This window comes from Lates calcarifer, linkage group LG14 (genome assembly GCF_001640805.2).
Source record: "Lates calcarifer isolate ASB-BC8 linkage group LG14, TLL_Latcal_v3, whole genome shotgun sequence".
NCBI lineage: Eukaryota > Metazoa > Chordata > Actinopteri > Centropomidae > Lates > Lates calcarifer.
The window spans coordinates 6,541,298-6,563,799 of record NC_066846.1 but is presented as its reverse complement, the minus strand read 5'-3'; the positions used below and the strand labels follow the sequence as shown (position 1 = coordinate 6,563,799).

The following is a 22,502-nucleotide window of genomic DNA, read 5'->3' as shown; positions in this document are numbered from 1 at the left end:
CCGACCTCAATAACTTCAAAAGTCACAAAGCAGTGAACAACAAGTGCGACTCAGCGGGTTTATCACTTTTTTTTATGTCCCAGTGGAAACAATTCAGGTGTTCTCTGTTCTGCTTGTAGCATGTTTCTGTATTTTGTTGTGTTGTGTGTATTTGCAGCTCATGTGTTTGTGTTGTCACATTGATGAAGATGTTTCCTTAATTTGCATGTCTTTTGTCTTTTGCATGTGTTTGAGAGTTTAGCTCTCTCGGCCACTGCAACATACACACACACAAACATTCACAACTGCAGCACAGTTTGTTGTGATGGCGTTTGAGTGTGAGTGAGTGTGCAGAATTATGAGTGTGAGTGTGTGTGTGTGTGTGTGTGTGTGTGTGTGTGTGTGTTGTACAGGTGGTAGCGCTGGGGGGAGCAGCAGTGACAATCTCACTGAGACCTCAACAGGAATGCTCCATTAATAACCTGCTGAGACAAACTCTGCTGCTGCTACTCACTCACTCACACACACACACACACACACACACACACACACACACACACACGCACACCAACTAAACTACATTGCTTTCCTTCGGTCACATTGCAGGTCCATTGTAATTTTCATAGTTGCAGACAACTTTGTGTGTTAATCTGTGTCCCCGCTGAGTCTTGTGTGTATGTTCATGGTCAGTGTCAGTGGTGGTGTGTGTGTGTGTGTGTCTGTGGCATCACAGGATGTGGTTAGTGTTATAGTGGTCCTTGTGGTGAGCTGTCTAAATGTTTCCCTGCCAGAAAATTGGTCTGAGTTACATGTATTGAGAATGAGAGGGAGAAAATGGATTTCTAGAAAAACCAACAACGGAGAGGGAGGGAGGAGAGATCGAGAGGGAGAAGGGAGTGGATAAGGAGGAGAGAGAGGAGGAGAGGTTGAATGAGGTGAGGCAAGAGGTAGATGAGGGGAGGCTGGGGAGTCCAGTCGAATCAAATTTATTTTTTCACAAGGCAGGTTTGCCGCAAATTGCTTTATAGAAAAAAACAAGCAGGTGCAGAGAGAAAGACCTGAGAGACAGAGAGAGAGAGAGAGAGAGAGAGAGAGAGAGAGAGAGAGAGAGAGAGAAAGAGAGAGAGAGAGAGGGAGGGAGGGAGGGAGGGAGAGAGAGAGAGGGGACATGATGGATGGACAGGGTGAGACGAAAGAGGTGTCTTTCTTACCCTAGTGATGGCAGCGTTGGAAGGGAGCTTACGCCTCGGCTTCTTCTTTCTCACCTCCTCTTCTTCGTCGTATAGATACTGAGACAGTGGGAGACAGAAAGTGGCAAATGGGAAAGAGGAAAGCAAGAGGAGAAAAAGAAGACAGAGGTGTTTCAAGTATTGTTTCAAAGGTTAGTCCTGGTTTCTAACAAGTTGAGTCTTTAAGGTAGGCTGGCAATAGTCTATATCTTACTATAAACAAATCCTGTGAAAAAACCATGTGACCAGTGTCATCCAAAAACTTGAAGACATGGTTCTGTATATTCAACTGGAGCCTTAGTTTCATAGTTTTGGAAATCATTTCCTTCAGTTAAGATAAATTTGATCTCATTATAGTCACTGCTGTGGTTTGGCGACACTGCAATAAGAAGTCCTAACAAGTCCAAAATGGCAAGAAACATGAGCGGTTAAACATTTAGACATGTTGTAAACAAGTCATCTGATCAGCTGACCACTCATGCTTTTTGCCTTATCTGACTTCTATTCAGTGATGTTGAAATGTTCTCAAATCTCAGCAACTATCTTCATGACTGCAAGTGTTATCATCAATAGAAATGATGACCAGAATTACAAAAATAATATCCAAGTTGCAATAAACTGGAATAATCTTTTAAGTTTAAACTGAGAATGAGCTGCAGCTCTTTCCCTCTGTCCTCTCTCAGCTCACTGCTTCAGCCCTGCAGCCGGTCTCCTCACCCCTGTGCCATTACCCAACACCCCTCTTTATCCTCCTTCCCACCGCTTAGCTTCCCTCCATCCCTCCTTTCAGCCCTTTCAATCCGACCTCCAAAGCCTTGTTGCTCCCTTCTTATCTCTCTCTGCTGTCTGTTTGCTCCTTTCACTCTCGCCTCCAATCTCTCGCACCGATGGGCACCGATTCCCCTCACATCCCGTCGCTTTCTCTCTCTCATAATCCAAGAGAGAAGGTAACACACAAACACAAATGTGCACAAGCTCTCCACCGATGCTCACACCAGTTTGTTTGTGAACTTTGCTCCCTGTTCTTTCAAGTTCTGTAACTGAAGTGACAAAACAGGGCCAAACCGAATAACCACCACTTTGAGCAAAACATCGGCTGACTTTTTTATGGCTGCTTTTTTGGTGTTCTAATTATTTATTTTACATGTATATGGTGAGAACATTTCCCATGGACCAACTATGTTTAGTAAAGCAAAAAGCATGAGCATGTTAATTGAAGGAAATTTGGGGCATTAAAGGTGCTATATGTAAATTTTTGCTATCACCACAGAACTAACATTAGCATTAAGAGCTATTTGTTTACCAATCAAGAAACTTTTAGCATCTGGTTAGCACTATTTCATCCTCTCATGTTGGACAGAGGGCAGACTGGACACAACAGTGACTCATTATTGCAAAGGGGTATTTTAAGATGGGACAGTCCCAGGCTTGTTGGTTAGCATGCTCACTTAAGTAGTGATAGAAACTGAAACAAAACAAGAGTTAACATTGGAATTGCTTTCAACCGCTGGAGAGGAATGAAGTTCGATGTCTAAGTAAACAGCTGTCAATGCTAATGTTGGCTATGTAACGAGATCAAAAACCTACATACAGCACCTTTAAATAAATAAATTAATTAATTGGATATTACTTGATTTCAGACATTTTGATCCTTTTAAAGCTTTAAAAGTAGATAATTTATTATCAGCACTGCTTGGATAGTTTTAGCGCAGTACATTATAGGGTCAAACCACTTAGAAAAAATGTATTTATGGCATCATAAAAAATGACCGTATCTAGCCAAAAAACTACTATTATGCACTAAACAGCTCTCAGCAAATGCTGGCATAAGCCATACATCACAGGGCATATTAAGGACAAATTAGATTGCATCATCTACATTTCTTCCTAAGTTGTGACCATAAGATTAATCAAGTACTAAAATAAGTGCTTGTTACAGCCCTGATTCAAACACACCTGTCCATGAATGGGATCATCGCTGCCCTCCTGCTCTGACGAATAGCTCTCTTCCTCTTCTTCAGAGTAGTTGTCAATGTCAGGAGAACGATCTGGAGAGACAGAAACATAAGACAATCATGTAATGGGGACAGTTTGACAGAGGAAGGAGGACAGACGCAGACAGATAAGAGAGAGAGACAGATGAGGTAAGGTGATTTGCTTACCAGACATTTTGGCTTTGGGTCCCTCGTGGTCGATGGGCTGACTGGACAGGGAGTACACTCTGACCTCAGCAACGGGCACCGAGGCGTCCTTCAGCTGGCTGTGGAGCCCGAGGACCTGGGCCCCTTCACTGGGGTGCTGCATCACCTGGAAGAAAGAAAAATAGATGGGACAGGTTTAGATCACACTGGAGTGAGGCCATTTAAATCCCTTTAGGTTGTAGTTTTTACTGTTTACAGGCAGAGAGCCTACAGGTAGCATCTCTTGATGATTTTAAGAACAGCCAACTAGGGGTGATGCTAAGTCTAATATTCTAATGTATTTTGTCGTTTCAGAAGATTTGTTCTTATTTCATAGAGTCATGAGGAAAAATATATCATGATAGGCATGCAATGAAGGCTTTAAAACCAGCCATATTTAAGGTATATCAGGATAGCAAGCATCCTAGATATGACTAGTGTTATATCACGACAGAGTATTATTTCATCATCTACCGCTACATGAGTATACAAAAATGAATACTAAATTTCAATATTTTAAATAAGAAACTGTTTGTGGTTTGAGTAAATGCTCCAAAAAATAACTGTTTTCTTGGATGACATGCATCTCAATGGTAAAATGGTGACATGCAAATGGAAACAAGACAATTACTCAAACAAAGACAGTGAGACACATAAACTTGTGACAGAAATATTCAGGAAAATGAAGCTAATTTTAACCATGGTCTTCCCACACACACAGCAGGGATCAACAGTGGACAACACATGATTTAAATAGCATCACAGGAAGAGGAGAAAGAGGAAGGGAGACAGACAAGAGAGACTGAAGGCTCTGCAGACAGAGATACACAGACAGGTTAGACAGCAGCGAGAGAAGAAATGAGGACAGAGAAGAAACAGACGTTGAGAACAGGATGATAATGGAACGAGGAACAAGAAAGGAGGCTGAAGAGGAAAAAACAAAAATAGCAGTCGGGGATTAACGAAATCAACTGTCAACAACAACGACAGATAAAACGTGAACATGTGAGGCGGCAAAAATGATTTTGCTCTGCGGCTGCAGCAAACGGCAGCATCATGTCTCCTGACTGTGTGTGTGTGTGTTTGTGTATCTAAATGAGTGACATCCAGCCTCTCTCAGCAGTCTGGTCACACTCACAGAGTTAATGAAGTCTGAGCAGCTTATTACGGAGACAGCCTTAGCCACACATTAAAGACAGACATTATTGCTATACATCCATTCACTTGGATGAGGTTCAGCGAACCTGCTCCATGTGATTCACATTCTGCCGGTGGCTTTCTGAAGCTTCCTGCAGCTGCTAATTTTAACCATTTTCCTGTCAGAAAGACAATTATGCAAATCTGACAAGGCAAACATCACAGAGGTGCAATGTGCATATTTAACGAGAGAAATTTGACTTTTTTTTTTCTATTGCCAATTTTCCCCATGAAGAGACTAAATCCACTGATGGATTTACTCCAGGTTCATTTTCTGAAACCCTGCCACTGCTTTTTAAAATCCATTTAAAAAAGAGCTCACAGAGTTGAACTACTGCTTTGAGTATTGTGGTGCATAACGCTGAACACCATGCAGTGAATTCTTTCCTAAAACATACTTTTAACACAGAGATAATTACAGCTTTAAAGCGTGACTATTTTCTCTTTCTATTACTGCACAGCACTGTGTGCTGCGGGTGGCAGCAGCAGAAGTTGTGCAAATGTAATTTAGAAAGGAAACACTCAAAAATTACATGATGTGGCATAATAATAAATGAATAAAAGTGTTTGTTAAAAATAATTAGTTTGTAATCTGTTTGAATGTATTTTTGAGGAAACAGCAGTAGCTTCTCAATACTGAAGACTTATGGGTACTGGTTACATAAAAAAGAGTTATTGCTTAAAAATCTCACTAAAATTAGAAATTACTTCTTCTCAGCATCATAAAAGCACACGCACAATAAATGACAAACCCTGTCATTTCTTATGTAATCTCACCCACTTTCACCTCTTGTAAAATAATGGATCTTTAGTGGTGATATCATAGTGCACTTAAAAATAACAACTAGAAATGGCATCAGCTCCTTTAACAACCTTCCTCCGCAAATGACATCAGATAAAACCTGCAACTCAAAGTGACACAATTTGCTGACTATGTAACATCTGACAGAGGAAATTAAAAGTACAATTTATAAGTAATAAAATGCGCCCATGTCTAACTCAACACACTCGAGGGTTTTGCTGCCACAGCCTTATTTGTTCTGGTATTAGCTTACGATGGCTAATGTTAGCAAACTTTAGACAGATGCTGTGTAACTGATGTCAGTATGTATATGTACTGACTAAATGGCTCTTGTCTGTTCATGCTACTGTTAAGCTGGATTTATAGTCGACACAAACATTTACTGTTGAGAATTGGCTTCTTGTTTTTATTATATATTACAGTAAATGAAATATGACAATAATTGGCAGATTAATCGATATCGAATAGAACTGTTAATTGAAGATTTATCTTTAATGCAGCTTTAATTTCAGCTTTGCACAACATTTTAGTATGTCAAAGATAAACTTGATGATGTCTTCAAGCAACAGACTCAAGAGAATCTTGGGAAATGAGGGCAAATTTTCCAAGATTTCATTTTGAAGAATCAGTGCTTGGTAACAGCTCGTCTTTACAAGCAAAGCATTTTTGAGTTTTCAACTAGGTTCAACAGTTCATCCTCATAATCCCTGCTGGGTCAGTGGAAACTGCCTGTCATATTAAAGAAGCACAATGCCGTCAAAATAACATTTCTTTGTGACTTTGGACGAGAGCTTATGAACTGAAAATCCGAGTCTGTCCCCTATAGCTTATTATTTTTCTGACACACACAGAGCTTTAGGCAGAATGTGCCTGTGTTTGTTGTGCAGGGACTTTTACTGCAGCTGCGAAGGAAATGAGTTTGAACCTTTCATGCGTGTGAGTCTGCTTTTTGTGTCCTTTGCCCTCTGTAAAGCACTTTGCAGGCAACCTGTCTGTTGAAGCAGCCTCATGAATAAAATTTGACTTTATTTTCCATGCAGAGACAACCTCAGCCAGCCAGCCAGCAGCCATCACCAAAGACTGCAGCAACACACTATTTCAGATAAAGAAGCCTTTTCATCAGGAATGGCAGTTTGGCTTATGTTTGTACTATATCAGCTTATTCTAATATTGTATTTTGTTTAATTTGCTTCTGATAAGAGACTCAACTAACTGTCGAGAATGTAAACACTCTGGGGACCAAACCTACTTCTTGATTAACTCTGTATTTATGTCCTTTTCTCCTCATAAAGCATTTTGTGGTGAGGCCGTTTGTTCAAGGTGTTTTACACCGTAAATAATTCTGACTTCACAGACAAAGCCCAGGAAAGCCACCAAGTAAAAGGAACATCCACATGTGCACACACGAGTACAGACACACACTCACACACCATATATCACTACCCTTTTATAACGGCTTCATATTGCGGGAGATGGAGAATGCAAGAAGCTTTTGGCAGGAGAGGTTGAAATTTAATGGTTTCTGATTTATGGCGACATTTATGGTGGCGGAGAAGAGAAAGCTGGGCCAAAGATCAAAATCCAAGTTTGATTTTAAAGTGCACTTGCTTGAAATTAGTTTAGATGAAGGTTAAATGAAGGTTAGTGCTAGATAAGTTTTCATGTATAAAAGTTTCTGAATGATAAAGGAGGAATGTGGAGGGAGAGCTCTACATGAAAAGCAGCATGAGAGAAGACCGTCCCCTTCTATTCTGGTTGATATTAGGAATCACTCTGTGACACCAAGTTAAACTGGGATTGGATGGAAGCAGGAGGCAGAGGCCTGCATGTTCAGGGAAATGAGCCTGTGACTGGTGGTTTGTTGGGTCAACAGCTCAGATCAGCTGGGACATTTGTCCGGCTGAAGAGGATGAGACTCCGCTGACTCAACAACTCACAGTTGACGTGCCCTCAAATATGCAGCTTAACCTCCATCTGCTGCTGTGGAGGTGCTGAAAATACACAAAAGGAAACCTTCCAAGCCTTTGTAATGAGGAGCTTTGTCCATTCATTACCCTAACCCTAACAGACATTTGGGCAGTACTTTAAAGTATACTTGTTACTCTGTGGGTGCTAAAGCTATACAGATGATTATCGCAATTTTTTCTTTAAACTGCCTTTTAGTAAAACTCTCTTTCTCCTCAATTCAGAAACTCACTTGCTGCCAATGGCTTTTTTTCCTAAACATGACAAATTCTCCTCAGATTCTGAGAAAAGCAGGACACTAACTGAGACAGAAGCAAATGAGAAAAAGAAACGTACATGTAAACGCGTCACAGACCATCTTTTAAACCTCTATGTTGTGTGTCGATGGTACATTGCTTAACAACTGAATCAAGTTGTGATACCTCGGCCATGTTGATGAGGCCCAGGGCCAGCGTCTTGTATCCCAGGATGGTGCGGTTCTTGTATCGCTTTCGTCGCTGCAGCATGATCTGAAGCTTGTTGGCATCCCTCTTGAGGAAGTGTGGATACTGCAGGTACAATCACACACAAATACATACATCAGCAAACACGTCCTGACACACAAACAGCTAACAGGTGAATGACTGATTTGCTAGATGGGCTCCAACTGACGAAGTGAAGACGCTGGTTTCCCAGGTCGTGGTAATTAGGCCAATCTAACTGGCTCGTTGCATAAGGCATTCACACCCGCTGACCTGTCTCTGGCATCCTGAAGTGTCGAACCACTTAGTCACATCCGAACTATGACATAACCCATCATTAAGGATCTCACCGGCTGCACTATAAATGGAACAAAACCGACTCCTGTAACAATGTTCAAAGACATGAAATGACTCTGCTGCTCGGTTTTAATAGGCCTCCTCTCTGCAGTGCTGCTGCTGGAGAAAGTTTAATGTATAATATATAATGTCTGGCTCAGTGCACTCGGTAAGATCCAGAGAGAGAAACTCCCTGACCTTTTAGCAGCATTTAGAAACATGGAAATTGGAAATGATGATTTGGAGCAGAAAAAACCTACTGGGAATTACATTAACCATGCTCTGACTGAATGCACAGACAGAATGAATGTCCTATGTGTGCAGCGTTGATGTATGCAGGAGTCTGATGTTTACTTCATGTAGCACCCCAGCACCTGTGTGACAAATTATTTCATGTGTTTTGTAAGCAAGAGAAAATCAACAGAATCCAATTTGGATCAACACTATTAATGACAGATAAGGATGCTTCACACAAAACTGTCAAAAAACTGCACAATGCTGAAAACATATTAAAACATATTTTGAAATACTCTCACACTTTACTTTGACCTAACTGGAAAATAGTCCATCCAGGATCTAAGGGCATTTCTGTTTGATTATTGTGGCTTACTATTAATTTTTAGTGGCTGTGACAAATCAATTCTCTCTGTTATTTTTGCAATAAAATAAATAAAAATGAAAATGAACAGTGAAAAGTTAGGACTTGCCCACAATAGTTCAACCCCCCCCTCACAGAAGACACAGCTCTAGGGATGGCTATGTCGATTTATTGGTTGACCACTTTGGCCCTGACTGAAGTATTCATGGTTCCCAGAGGATAAGTCCCAACGAGTTTGGATTGGACGTATTGCATATTGACTAAATTTGTGTTTATTCTTGTGTTCAGAGGATCACAAAAGCTTTTTGGGAAATGTTTATCTGTTCCTAGGCAGAACTTTTTTTTCTCTAAATTTTTTATCACCCTTTCAGCTCACAGAGAATAATTCCACATCTGATCGTAGCTGTGCATCGCACATGGTGGCCCCTGTGATCTTCTACAAAAGAGCAGGTACATGACACCTGCCCTCCAAAATTCTAAATATTTCATCTTGACATCAAAACTTCATTCATCTATTTCTACTTTTTTTTTTTAGAATTCAAGAATGTATTTTTCATTCATGTCAGTACTGATGCAAGAAAGGTTGTTATTTTTGTCAATTTCTTTTGGAAGTACAAAAAAGTACACAAACAAAGTTTTTGTTTGCTTTTGATTGGCGGGTGCCCGACCTCTCTGAACCTCTGTCTTTACCTGCAGGGAGAAGGTGAGCTGCAGGTCGGTCTCTGTCAGCCCTGCTGAGGACAGCAGGATCTCATTGGAGCGCAGGATTCGCTTGGAGCCCTGACGAAGTGACAGGAGGAGGAGAGCAGGAGAGAAAAGACAAAGACAACATCATGAGAGCAGAGAAACAAAGCAGGGATAGATGGACAGATTTCTATTAGCGTGCCCCTGAGTAACTCCAGCAGAGTCAAAACAATGAACTCTCATCAACCACACACTGTGAGAGTGTGGGAACGAAGAGGAGGTTGAGAAAGAAGATGAAATTGACTGATGGGAGGGAGCAAAAAGGGAAGATTGAGCAAGTGGCTGCAGCAGACTGGAAGGAGAATTAAAACCGCTTATGTGCCAGAAACAGAGAATTTATTGGTTAACTTAGATAGAAAACAAGATGGAGACTGTGAAGACTGAAAACAAGCCAAGGAGCAAAGGCTGGGAGCAGAGCCACGACATTAAAATTTAAAAATCTTAAACTGTATTATTCAAAAAAATATAATGTGCTTGCAAATCAGAGATCAAGCAGAAAATATCATATAAGAATAAATTTTATCATCACACAGTAAGTAAGACTTAACTTTTAATACCAACAAGCATCAAGAAAGAGCTGGAAATCTCTCTGTTCTCTTCAAGTATAATAGGGAAAGTAATTTAGTGTAAACACACTGTGGAGAAGTTGCAGAAAGAGTTTTGGCCGTAAAGGAAGTGGAGGAAGCGTGTCCAGATCCAATAACCTGACTCAACAAAACAATGAACAACACAACAGAAACAGAAAATGGAGGGGGAAAAAAGTGCTACTTTTGTGGTTTATTCAGCAACATTTCAACATCCATTGGTCTACTGGTTTGGCACAGTCAGTGAAAGTGAAATTCAAGTCTTAGTCCCTAAAATACAATTTTGCTGATTAAAGCTAAAGAAATAATTGCTGAATTAAAGCTGAGCTTGAATTAAATTATTAACTATGTCATCAGCAGGACTTTCATTTATTTCCAGCAGAATTACAGCAGATGCTACAAACATGAATTTCAGTTAACGTACACACCACTGCGTTCATATAATAAAAACAAAAATTTAAACTGACGTCAAACTCAATTACATTCTTAACCAATTCTGTAATTTTTGTTTGCCTTTAAATTCAGGCTTTTAATATGTTAAAGGTGCTATATGTAAGTTTATGCTGTCGCTACATAGCCAACGTTAGCAATCAACAATCATTACTTGGAGGTTATAATGTGTTCTCTTGGCAGTGCTACTTCTTCATTCACGCACGTTGGACTGAGGGCAAACACTACAGCAACTCACTATTGCAAAGAAGTATTACGAGACAGGACTATCACTATTTCTAGGTTCTATGAGATTTGGAATTGGAAAATTTAATGCAATTTTTAATCTACATTTCTTTCTGTTTGAAAACATCATAGCATAATTCCACATTAAATTAAACAAGTCAGTTTTAGCAGTTAGAGTTCACAACAGCTTCATACCTGCAGTTTGACAGCAATCACCACTGATGTGAGGTCTTTATCCAGCTCCTTCAGCATGATCAGCTTCTTCAGAGTCAGGTTGAACAGCCTGTAGAAAACACACAGTGAGACTGAAATTAGATTTAATATCCATTAGAGTCTTGGTGCTCTGCCCCCTGTTCACGCTACAAGCAACATGATCAACAAGTCCTTAAAGATCCATTCATTCCCTATAGAGCTGAGCTGCCTGGATGGGCCAATGTATGGACAGTTAACAAGTCAGCGGGCCAAGAAACTGACCATGGCTGAATTTTTTTCATCAAATCAAGACTAGTCCGATTTCTTTGCCTCTTATTTCCCTATTTTCTGCAATTCCCCATGAGAAACATTAGTTCCTTCTGGAAAGTGCAAAATGGATGAGAAGCAGTCGAAACCTAGTTTTGCTGAGAAGTCAACAACTCATCTCCAAAACAAAGTTTGGATTAACGATAAGCTCTGAAAACACTTTTTGCATTTCTTGAGTCTATTTTTGATTAATGATTCCTAAACAGAGCTTTGCTGGGTGCATGTTATTTGAATAAAACTGCATGAAAGACAAATGCAGACATCAAAACTCTGTAGACCTCTATGTCTTTTTGCTTCATATCATCAGAGGGCAAAATGACAGCAAAGTAAACTTTTGTGTAAGTTAAGGTTTAGAGGTTTCAAAAATCATCCTCAGGATAAAAGATCTCGACTTTGACTTCAATAATGGAACTGCAGCTTCTTCATAAATCATGAGTAAGTGACAGCAAAATTTATAATGTTAGGAAAAAATGCAGGATGCAACATTTTGCAGAACATTTTGGACAATAGATGGTAAAATTCTTCAGAATAGGGACCCAAGAAATCAGTGAAATAACAAGATATTGTGGAAGCAAAATGGGATAAAATGTGGGACTAAAATTTAGTCAGCTGTGACCGAATTCATGTAACAGATACTGTTTCTATACTGTCCCCGAGGGAAAAGTGGATCTGTAACACCAACACCATCGGAATCAGGAGCAATCTTGATCCTGTGGATTAAACTGTACAAAATATCTAAAATATATCTAAAATCAAGACATGATTCTAAGTAAATGAAATCAGTGAGGGCATCCGGGACCAAATGTGCACATGATGTTGTGGGCTCAAAACCAGCTTGTAACCCTGGTAAGTAGTCATACCTCATTCCTGCTCCATCTTTACTTTCTCTCAAAAGAAAAAAAAAAAACAGTGACACTTGAGGAGGCGTTTAGTGCAGCTTTGTGTTTTGTTGGATGACAAGCTGTTAAAAAAAGAATCAGTTTGGCCCACCATGGGACTGAAAATGGTTTGCTATTTTTATAAGTGTCCCTTTTCCATCTGAATCCAAAATTTGCGTCAGCGCAAAAACACACCAATAGAATTATACTGTACTTGTACCTCAGCCACAAGTTCCCTACTGCGTGAACAGATAAAAACAGCTAAACACAATCTAACACTAGGCAAACATAAAGCATACACACTCTCAGAAACACTTAAATTGTTCAAAAACACAGAAACATACAGGACCAGAAGCACTTAAAGAACTGAAATGTATTCAGAGAAAAGACACACACCCCACACCCAAACAGCAGCTGTTCAGCCAGGGGTCAGTCTGTTCAATAATTCATCTCCAAGGCTTCAGAGATAGACAGTAAACCACTAAAATAGACCTGCTGGGGCTGGCTGGGGGGAAATCAAGAGGAGATAGAGAGAAAACAAAGGAAAAAAACAAAGACAGAGATAGAACATTATGTCAAGGAATGATATGTAGGAAAAAGGCTAAGTCAGACAGACTGACAAAGAACTAGAGAGAGAAAAGAGAAGAAAAATGAGAGAGAGGAGGAAACCGTAAGCAGTCAGACAAAGAAGAGAGAAGAGAGAGGGAGGGAGAAAAAAAGAGACATGAAAATTGAGGCAGACATCAACAGAGAGAGTAGAGATCAGGGTTTGACAGAGGCTGACACAATGTGTTGACAAAGAGATGAACTGTCTGACATCGCCAAGAAGAAACAGAAAAGGTGGCTTTTTTTTTCCAGGACACTCTTATTTTATTTAAAGAAGAAGAGAAGAGGAAAATGTGATCCTCATTTGACATTTTTTATTATGTCTATGATTAACTTGTGAGAACATACAGTAAGTATTTAACTGCAGTGAGTGCTTTAAAAACAGCTAAATAAAACCCTGCCATTAGGACATACCTAATAATTTGCGGGTGAAAGGGAATAAAAAATGAAATAATGATAAGAATATTTTTTGCCCACCACAGTGATTGCCCCATTACATGGTCTGTATCATCATAAATGACAAAAAAATAAGGGATATGTAGACAAATATGTACTGCTGTTGCCAAAAACAATGATGACCAATTCATCCTTTAAGTCATCTTTAAGTAAAAATATCAATATCCTGCTCCAAAATGTGAAGATTTGTATGCGCATTCAAATGATCCATTTCATAAGATTGGAGCTACTGAAAAGAACAGAAAATATCAATCCACGCAATCAATACTGAAAGCAATCGGCAATGTCTACACAGATCAGTAGTCAAGGCACGACAGGGGTTATGTGACATCTAGAGAGAAGTGCTAATACGCAGACACTCAAACTTCTAATGCAACCTTTAATGATGACTGTAAAGATTAAAGGCAGCCGGAGTGGACAGAAAAATTGCAGCCCCGATCTAAACACACCTCTCCGCCCTCAACTCCCTCTCATCTTATCTGGGCCTCCCTCCAAATCCACCCCACTTACTGCCTTTCATCTTTCTTTCTGCGCTCACATCCCAACACTGAAATGGACCCCCGACTGGTGACGCAACCGCCGAAGAACTCCGTGACAAACACTCAATCCAAAGGCTTTCCAGCACAAGATCAAAGTGACCAGGAGAGGTTAAATCTATGAATAAAAACAAATCAATTTTCTTCTTCCGATAGAGGAAGGGCCGCTAAGTGCAGCTTCTGCTTACACCTGCTGGATCTGAGTGGAATGAATCAAGGTGGAGAGGAGGCTGGGTGCCAGGGGTCGATTGGGGACTGGAATGAAGCACCTGAGGTACGCCATTAGGGAGGAAGGGGCAGGAAGAGGATGGGGGAGAAGGGACATAAGCATTTAGACAAAACAGACAGACAAAAGAAAGAGAAGAATGTAGCATTGGCAGAGTGACGGCGTCTTGGCAACGGTCTGGTACTTTCTGTAATTACACTAGCGCATATATTTTTCAGTGCTGATATGATACCTGAATTTGTTATCAATAAAAAAACAGCAGAGCCCCCAAAGTTGTTCATTTACTAAGAGCTTCAGCCATTGTTGAGTTCACAGTGCATCATGTTAGCCTGAGGACAGATCGACCGCTACGGTGACTCTCTGTTTAGCATATCAACTCCAACAGAAGGAAAAAAGTGATAGGAATAGAAGCAGCATCTATACTAGATTCTGGTATTTAGGTGTAGTGGGCCACTACATGATTCATACTAAAATGTGAATGCGTGTTCTTCTGAATTATTGTGATCTGTTCAATCTGCTGTGACACATCTTTCAGTGGGGAAAGGATGACAGTTTGCCCCACTCCAGTTTGTATGATGTCCGTCTCAGCGGCTGGCTCACATCAGAAGGACATCATGAGGCTGTACCTGCTCGGTGGCGTCTCCCTCCCAGGGTGTGATCAATCAGAAAGCTGACGAGACAGTAAATGTTTATGACAGCACTGGGGCCTTCATCATGGGACATCGTAGCTGTGGGTTATGGCTGTTACAGGGTCCTAAAACTCCCCCCGAACACGGCGTGTGATGAATCAAGACTCGAGTAAGATGTTACACTGACAGTGCTAACTGCAGGCCTGAATCTACGCAGAATCAGGACTAAAAAAAATCGAAGCAGAACCTCTGACTTTACTGCAGCAATTAGGTGTTCCATAGCACAAAACTCTCTTAATCAACTGTTCAGTGGATCATTACTTGCATGTTGTAATGGCTGGGCAAATGCAAAATTTCCCTTGAGATAAACTTACAGTAAATAATCAAACAGTACTTCATTGTTGCTCAGTAAATGGACACAAGTACCAGTGGGATTTCTGCTAAATCTACTTCTGCAAAGGCTGAAACACAAGCCTTCCATTAAAGAATCATGGATAAACTCAATCTTATTTGTTTCCACTATCAGGTTAAGGATCTAACATATCTTTTCCAAAGGAAAGCTGTCAACAGAAGCATTACAAGCCATGCAAAGAACAATTTCAAGATGATACTTATGAATATAATAGACAACGACAGCACTTCTCAAACAGGAACATTGCCAGTGCACCTTGTCAGTGAACCCTGCCCCTTTTTACTGAGCCCCTCTGTAAATCCCCTCTGGATGATACAATCAGCCAAATGCTTAAAAGACACGGCTCCGGCCTCGTCTGCCACACAGCTACGGTACGTGTCAGTACAGCTGACGAGGGGAATCACATGGTAAAGGTCAAAACAGCCCGCCTGCCACAAACGCTTCCCTCTCCGGCCCAGTTCTCACTTCTCTTTCCCGTCTCCTCGCCAGCCTGTCATTACACCTCGACAGTCACTGCACATTATCGTCAATCTGATCGAAAGGACAGAAAAGAGCAGAAGTTTCAAAGAAGACCAAACCGGTATATGGTGGCGAGGAGCAGTATGGCAACTAGATGAATGTGACTGTACAGTAAAGAATGGAAAAACAGGAGCGCAGCATTGTCTAAACCTGCTTCTTTACTGCAACAGCTGGGATATAATTATAGCCTGAGATGCATAATGGAAAAAACAACAAACCAATTTGTCTTTTAGGGAGTGTCGCTACACCAGGATTTTGATTAATTCCCACTAGGCCTTAACTCAGTTTGGGCCCAAATCTGATATTAGGGTTCCAGCTTCAAGACATAACGCTGGTGAAACAGCTTTAGTTATTCACCTGCTGAATGTCAAAAAGCTGGTAACACCTGTACACAGTGTATTTGGATCTGTCTGATCTGTCATACGTATGCTGCGTGTTCTTTTAGATTTTATTTCATTGTTCTTTTCTTTCTTCTGTCTCTGTCTCTTCACTGTGCAGCATTTGGATCAGCTGTGTTGTATTTAAAGTGTTACACAAATAAAGTTGTATTCAGAGCTGAGTTTTGAGCGTGCACAAGACTTACACACAGCTTGCTTTTTAATAAGAAGAAATAAATAAATGAACAGAAAAATTTGTATATAGCTGCCTATTAATTTCATAATCAATTCATATGCAGATTATTTTCTTGATTAATCACCTGATCTATAAAGTGTCTGAAAGTGTCTCGTCTAACAAACAGTCCAAAACCCAAAGATAATCTGCATGTTACCACATAACAAAGAAAAAATTCACAATCGCTTTGACTGTCAATCTAAAAATCCACTGACTGGCTAATTGTTTCCAGCAAAATTACACACTAGAAAACAGTAGTGGATAAGATTAGTGTAATTTGATTTCTCTCATGAAAGGACCAAAAACAACAATGCATTAGTCTGTCTCTTGGTCGTCTCTGACATCCTGCCCATGTCTGTGGCACTCAGCCTCAGCCCATTTGTTCCGACCTAAATCTTTAAAAATGGTCAATAATATGTAGTTATTTAAAATGGCTCATTCATTTCCTAAAACGACAGGGCACTGTAAATCCAATATTATCCAATGTTACTCAAACAGGAGTAAATTGTTTATTTGTTGGGGACTATTTTCAGCAGGGTATTAATACACATTTTAGTGCTCTAAAGGACACAACAGTGGGGCTCTATGGCACAGTGGAATAAACTGCATCAGGCTTTGATTGTGTTACTTAAGGAATTTGTGTTCACTAAGGTGTGAAGTAGTAACTACTCAGGAGTGAGTGACTTCTTGACAGCCAGCCCCGCCCGTCTGGCACCAACACAGGTTTAGACAAACTGGAAAAAAGTACTAGCAGTAGCTGTTTGGGCGAGGCCCGCTCATCTTCACATCTGAAAGCTGATACCTGTGTGTTCTTGTTGAGCAATGTGCTTCTGCAAACTGTTTTGTAAAACAACACATTGTCTCGAGAATGCGAGATCACAGGAGCAGCTTTCCAGTTAGAGACATCACATGATCAATAAAACACACTGATGCACACAGATTTTCTCTGCTGTTTTAACTGTATTGTCGACAATGTCTGGACCAAGCCGCAGCCGCCACAAGTGAAGGTTAAAGCAAATGTGGAAGCGCGTCAGGTTGCAGTTCCTCTAATGGCTCCAAAATCAAAAAAAATCTGCAGGAAAAACTCACTTTACACTTCACTAAACATATGTCAACACATTTTTCCTCATAAAACACTGGTTTCACTTCTTCTAATGTGTGTGTAGGAAATTTTACAACCTCTGTTTCCAAAGAAGAGGTGACTAAGAGTACGTGATTGTGTGTGTTTTTTGACTGACAGGTGTGTGTACCCAACCCCCTACTGGCTAAATTAGGTTGGGGTTTTTTGGAGGGTGGGTGGGGCTTCAAACAACCACTAAGATGGAAACAATGAGCAACAGCTTGTCACCACCTGATATATTGGATTACTCAACAAGCTAACTAGCAGAAAATTAATCTACAATAATTGTGATAGTCATTTATTCATCATTTTAGACATTTAACAAGTAGAAATGTCAAAATGTACTGTTTAAAAATCACTTTGAGATCTGGGAATGGCAAACTTTAGCAGCATGTGTTTGACATCCTGTGAAATTTCTTTAAGTGACCGTTCATTCTTAACCTTGCAAACAGCAGTTTCCAGACAAAAAACATCTCCACAGTTCTACTGATTCATCTGTATCAGCAGTTGATGTATGATCAGTTGTCATGGAACTGCAAATGTTCAAGATTAATAAAAGTCTGAGCATCTACAGTTGATAAAATGATAACCGGGCTTATTTCATCTGTTGGTGAAGATAACTCAGAGAACACAAGTGGACCGTAAGTCGAGATTGATTTGTCAGTTTATCATTGATTACTCAATGAGGTCATGCAAAACTGCAACATCTCTGCCGGTTTCAAGGTGACATGTTTAGGGGAGGAAACTGATTTAATCAGTCTGATGCACTTCACTGTTGGCTGTCAAGTTCACATATGGGACCTTCATTTATGCCCCTGTTCTGTGTTGTGAAACTGTGCTACAGTTGAATATTGCATAATAACAGGAATGGACAAGAGCACATGTTGAGAGAGACTGTCTGCAGGGTGTGTGTTGGTGTGTGAAAGAGAGACAGCGTGTGCATTTGTGTGTGTCCTCAGTGTGAGTGCATCAATTTGGCACAGAAAGTCTCCGTGGCTCTATGAGACAAACTGAAGGAGACCTCAATGTCTGACTCACCATCGCTGAATAAATGTTAAATGCCGCTTTGGCTAATAACGCCTCATGTTTTCCCAGCAGTCGCTGCTATTTATTTGTTTATTTGTTTAGGGAGGAAGTCAGGGGTGGATGAAAGCAGGGAGCTGACGGAGGTAGAGAGCGGTTCGATAATGTCTGTGGGAAGACTGACCTCTGACATTCTGGAAAGGCCAGTCTCTCAGGAGACACAGACAGAGCATCAGTCAAAGACACCAAATGTGGTCGCACACGCACACAAACACACGAACACACAAACACAGTCATAAAACAATATCAAATATCAAAGTAGAAGAAGGAAAAGCAAGCTCATTTCATTGATTTATCTGTCAGTTTTCATATTTTTTCAGTTAAGTGAATAATCTTTAGTCTATGAAATATTAAAAATTGATGCTTACAGTTTCCCAAAGCTCAAGGTGACAACTTCAAATTGCTTATTTTGTCCAAAACCCAAAATACTGAATTTACAAGCAATGTAAAAAAGTTTGTACTCTTGAATTGAAACTTCTCAAGAAGTATTAGTGTGTTGAGCCAAGGTAAAGAGTCCAAAGAAAAAAAAAATGCCAGCACAGTAAGAAACTTGAAGGACCTCTTTAAATGCAAAAAAGGACTGATTTATTACCTGCACAAAAGAAGCTAAAACTAGAAAATGTCTGACATTTTTTGCTTGATGAAATCTGAATGAAATGTTGTTGATTAATTTGCTGCCAATCATCAGTTCGGCATCAGATTAGTTTGAACTATAGAGAGAGAGAGAGAGAGAGAGAGAGAGAGAGAGAGAGAGAGAGAGAGAGAGAGACCTGCCACCAATACAAAACCATCATTTCCCCACGATGGAAATTAATATAGAAAACGTCAAGCATAAAGATGTGCTTCAAAGTGAGTTTAGAAGATTAAGTGAGTGAGGCTGGGAGACTAAATGCATCGTGTGTTTGTGTGTGTGTGTGTGTGTGTGGGTGGCTGTGACTGTCTGCGGCTTTAAGAGGAAGGTGCCTATGGTTCCCTTGACAACACTCTATCATGGGAGGTGTGACCTTGCTGTGTCATACAAGCAAAACAACATGCTAAGTACACGACTTGGCCTTCCCGCCGACCTTCACGCCACGTCCTCTCATTTATTTTCTTCTCTCAGCTTTTAACCCTCCTTAATCTCTTACCCCCCCCCCCACAACTCTTCCTCGCCATCTCTTTCTCCCTTTTATGGCCTTTATCGTTCCTCTCCTCCCTCCTCCTACTCTGCTCCTGTATTTTTCCCTCTCCCTCCTGTCATCAGTGCTTCGTCTCCTTCCTTACTTAAGGACAACTCCTTCCCTCCTCCCTCCCTTACGTAACGGTAACTCAACTCCTCTCCTTCCCCATAGCGCTGGCTCCACCCCATCTCCTTTCTTAAGTGACATTTTCGTCCCCTCCTCCTCCTCCTCCTCCAGGTAATGGTGATCAATGGCGCTGCCAGCTCTGTCGCTGACAGAAAGAGTAAGAGTCTTACCCTCCTTCTTTATTAGCTGCCCCTGCTCCTCTCCTCCAAACTCATTATCATTCCATTACATGGATTAGTCTGTCCCTGACACACAGCCTGGCCAAACACTGCTCATTTTGGACACAGTCAACACACACACACACACACACAGAGTGAGATCCACTATCTTTTAGACGACAGAAACAATATCCTGAATCAATACTAACGTCAGGTGAATTCTTGAAATGTCATAATAAATAAAAGTAAGTAAAGCCACATCAATCTTTGGTACTGATTGGTGAAATCAAAACTACAGCAGAGGCTAAGGGTTACATGTGTCAACGAACGGCTGATCTCAGTTCAGTTTTCCTGACTGTGGACATTTGTATTGTGGTTTCAAGTCTCAGTTTCAGAATTATTCCACCCCTATAAATCCAAGTCCACAATATATTGAAAAATTGCAACTGAAGCATCAGTTGAGGTGATGGTGAGTCAGACACTGAGGTGACACCGAGTGCTTCCCACGAACACCTAAATCAATCGTCAAGGAAGTTCCCAAATAAGCGCCTGCTTCTCATTACCACAAAGCAATGACGTGACTGTAAAAACCAAAGATGGCGTGCTGCTTATTGTGTTATGAATTACCTAAAAATATGTCGAGCTGAGACGACACCAGACTTGAAAAACACTGTAGACTAAAGATAGAAAAACAGTGGCTCAGTCGACACACAGCAGAGCCACCACTCAAGCTGTGTTGTCAGTCTAAACCGTTATCGTATGCTGTTCTGAGGACAAAGGATGAAAAGGGAACAGAATGGTCCATTTCCAGACTGAGAGCTCTCTGACAGATTATTTGAAAGCGTTCAATTTAAGTGGTGGACCTATAGTAAGCCTGTGAATGTAAGCATAATTTCATAACTTATTTATGCTCATTTCTTTACTGTAAGTACATTTAGCCTAGTAGAATATATAAAAACATACATCATAATTCATTACAGTTGGTTTACTGTCAAGATCTAACCTACTGTGCATCATTATTTATGTGAGGCACATTTCTACCAAAACTTTTTCTTGTATTAGGCTCCAGAAAAACAATTTGCTTGTGTATGTATAACTGACAAGCACATAGTATTTTTCAAATGTGACACAGAAAATCACTTTAATGAAAACCAAGCTACAGGCACACAGGCAGGCTTACACAAACCCACAAACAAACACTCCTCGCTCGCTCCACAGTTAATGACACACGCTGCAGGCATAGCTAACAAACATACAGGGATAACACACACACCAGAATGTGATCAGCATGCGTTTGTGTGTGTATGTGTTTTGGTGTAAGCACTTGAAGTAAAGTCAGCCAAACCCTATTTCGCCTTCATCCTTTTATTTGCCACCTTTCCAGAGTCACTTTGATCCTGGTAGATTTATAGCAGAGCTTAGTGGCCTTCACACACAGATACACAGGCGTACACACACACACACACACACACACATTTAAAAAAAAGAAGAAAAATGATCCAGACACAAATGGGGAAAAAGTTTTCAAACGTTCAAACCCCAAAAACTGGAGGTGATCCAGTACTGATGAACCAAAGATGATGGACTTTGATCTTTGAGTGTTGCTGTATGTGAGTGTGTGTGTGTGAGTGTGTGTGTGTGAGAGTTACCAAGTCAGGAAATAGGAGCTGATGTGGCTTAAAACCTCACATGGGGGGTTTTTGATCCCGAGGCCCTCAGTAAGCTTATCAGTGGTCCCCACACACTAACCTCTCACACACTTATGTATACATGCAGCCTACATACACACACACACGCATGCATGCATGGAGGGATGAAAAATAAATATGCTCATACAAATTAACTTGTGCGTGAAATCAAGAGCACCCATAAGCAGACGAAGGCAAACACTGTGTGAAAACAAAGAGCTAGAAAAAGAACGGAAGAAAGGGAGAGAGACTCAACAATATCTCGTAGTGTGGACCTCACAGGCAGCAAAAATAACAAGCATTTGGTTCCTCACTAACAACAGTCTTAAAATAGCTCTCGGCTGAGTGGAGACAGCCTGTAAAGATGTCAACAGTTTGGCAGAGCAGCGCTGAATCATTTTTCCTCTCTTGCTTTTATATTAAGATGCAAACATAGTTCTCCTGAAAACAGATCTCAAGCTCTCAATGTAAATTATTACAGCAGAGGATGAGTGACAGCGCAGCATGAGCGCGAATCTGTTGAAGTGTAACGCTGTAAAGATGCCTCTATTGGAGGCAAAAAACACTGTGTGGTTAATATTATATATTTGCAATTTGTTGACGATGGAGGAGTGTGTCTAAGCGTGAGTCGTGAATTATTCTGCCCGGCAATGTATGATAATATGCAGAGTAACTGTGGGGTTCACAAGTGCAGGAAACATGAGCCACAATTTGTGTTACAAGCAAAAACTGGTCGTTATTTTACTCTCAGATTTACTGTGTCATTTCACTTTTCAGTCACTAAACACCTCAGACTCATAAAAGTCGACAGTCATAAAAGAAAAACGTCTGGAAGAGCAGAAATGAGGATCTGGTTATCTTCTAATCCTCCGCTGTGGTCAAACAGACACAGACACTGTCAGCACTGATTTTTACTCCAGCGCTGGAGAAGCTAAAGATGCTGGATACCAAAATAGTTGGGGGAAAAAACTGCCCAGTAAAATCTCAGCAAGAATTAGCTAATTGTTAGCCATGTTGAGTTTTG

At 40.6% G+C, this 22,502-nt stretch overlaps 1 protein-coding gene across 1 annotated transcript in view; it reads right to left on the bottom strand.

Moving 5' to 3' along the window:
• LOC108883681 (phosphofurin acidic cluster sorting protein 1) overlaps positions 1-22,502 on the bottom strand; it is a 99,778-nt gene that overhangs the window by 44,856 nt on the left and 32,420 nt on the right. Inside the window, exons 3-7 of the mRNA XM_051075704.1 lie at positions 9,438-9,527; positions 7,775-7,900; positions 3,371-3,515; positions 3,165-3,256; positions 1,191-1,268 (exon numbers count right to left, since the gene is read on the bottom strand). Of these exons, the coding sequence (XP_050931661.1) occupies positions 1,191-1,268; positions 3,165-3,256; positions 3,371-3,515; positions 7,775-7,900; positions 9,438-9,527 (531 nt within the window). The remainder of the gene's footprint in view (positions 1-1,190; positions 1,269-3,164; positions 3,257-3,370; positions 3,516-7,774; positions 7,901-9,437; positions 9,528-22,502) is intronic.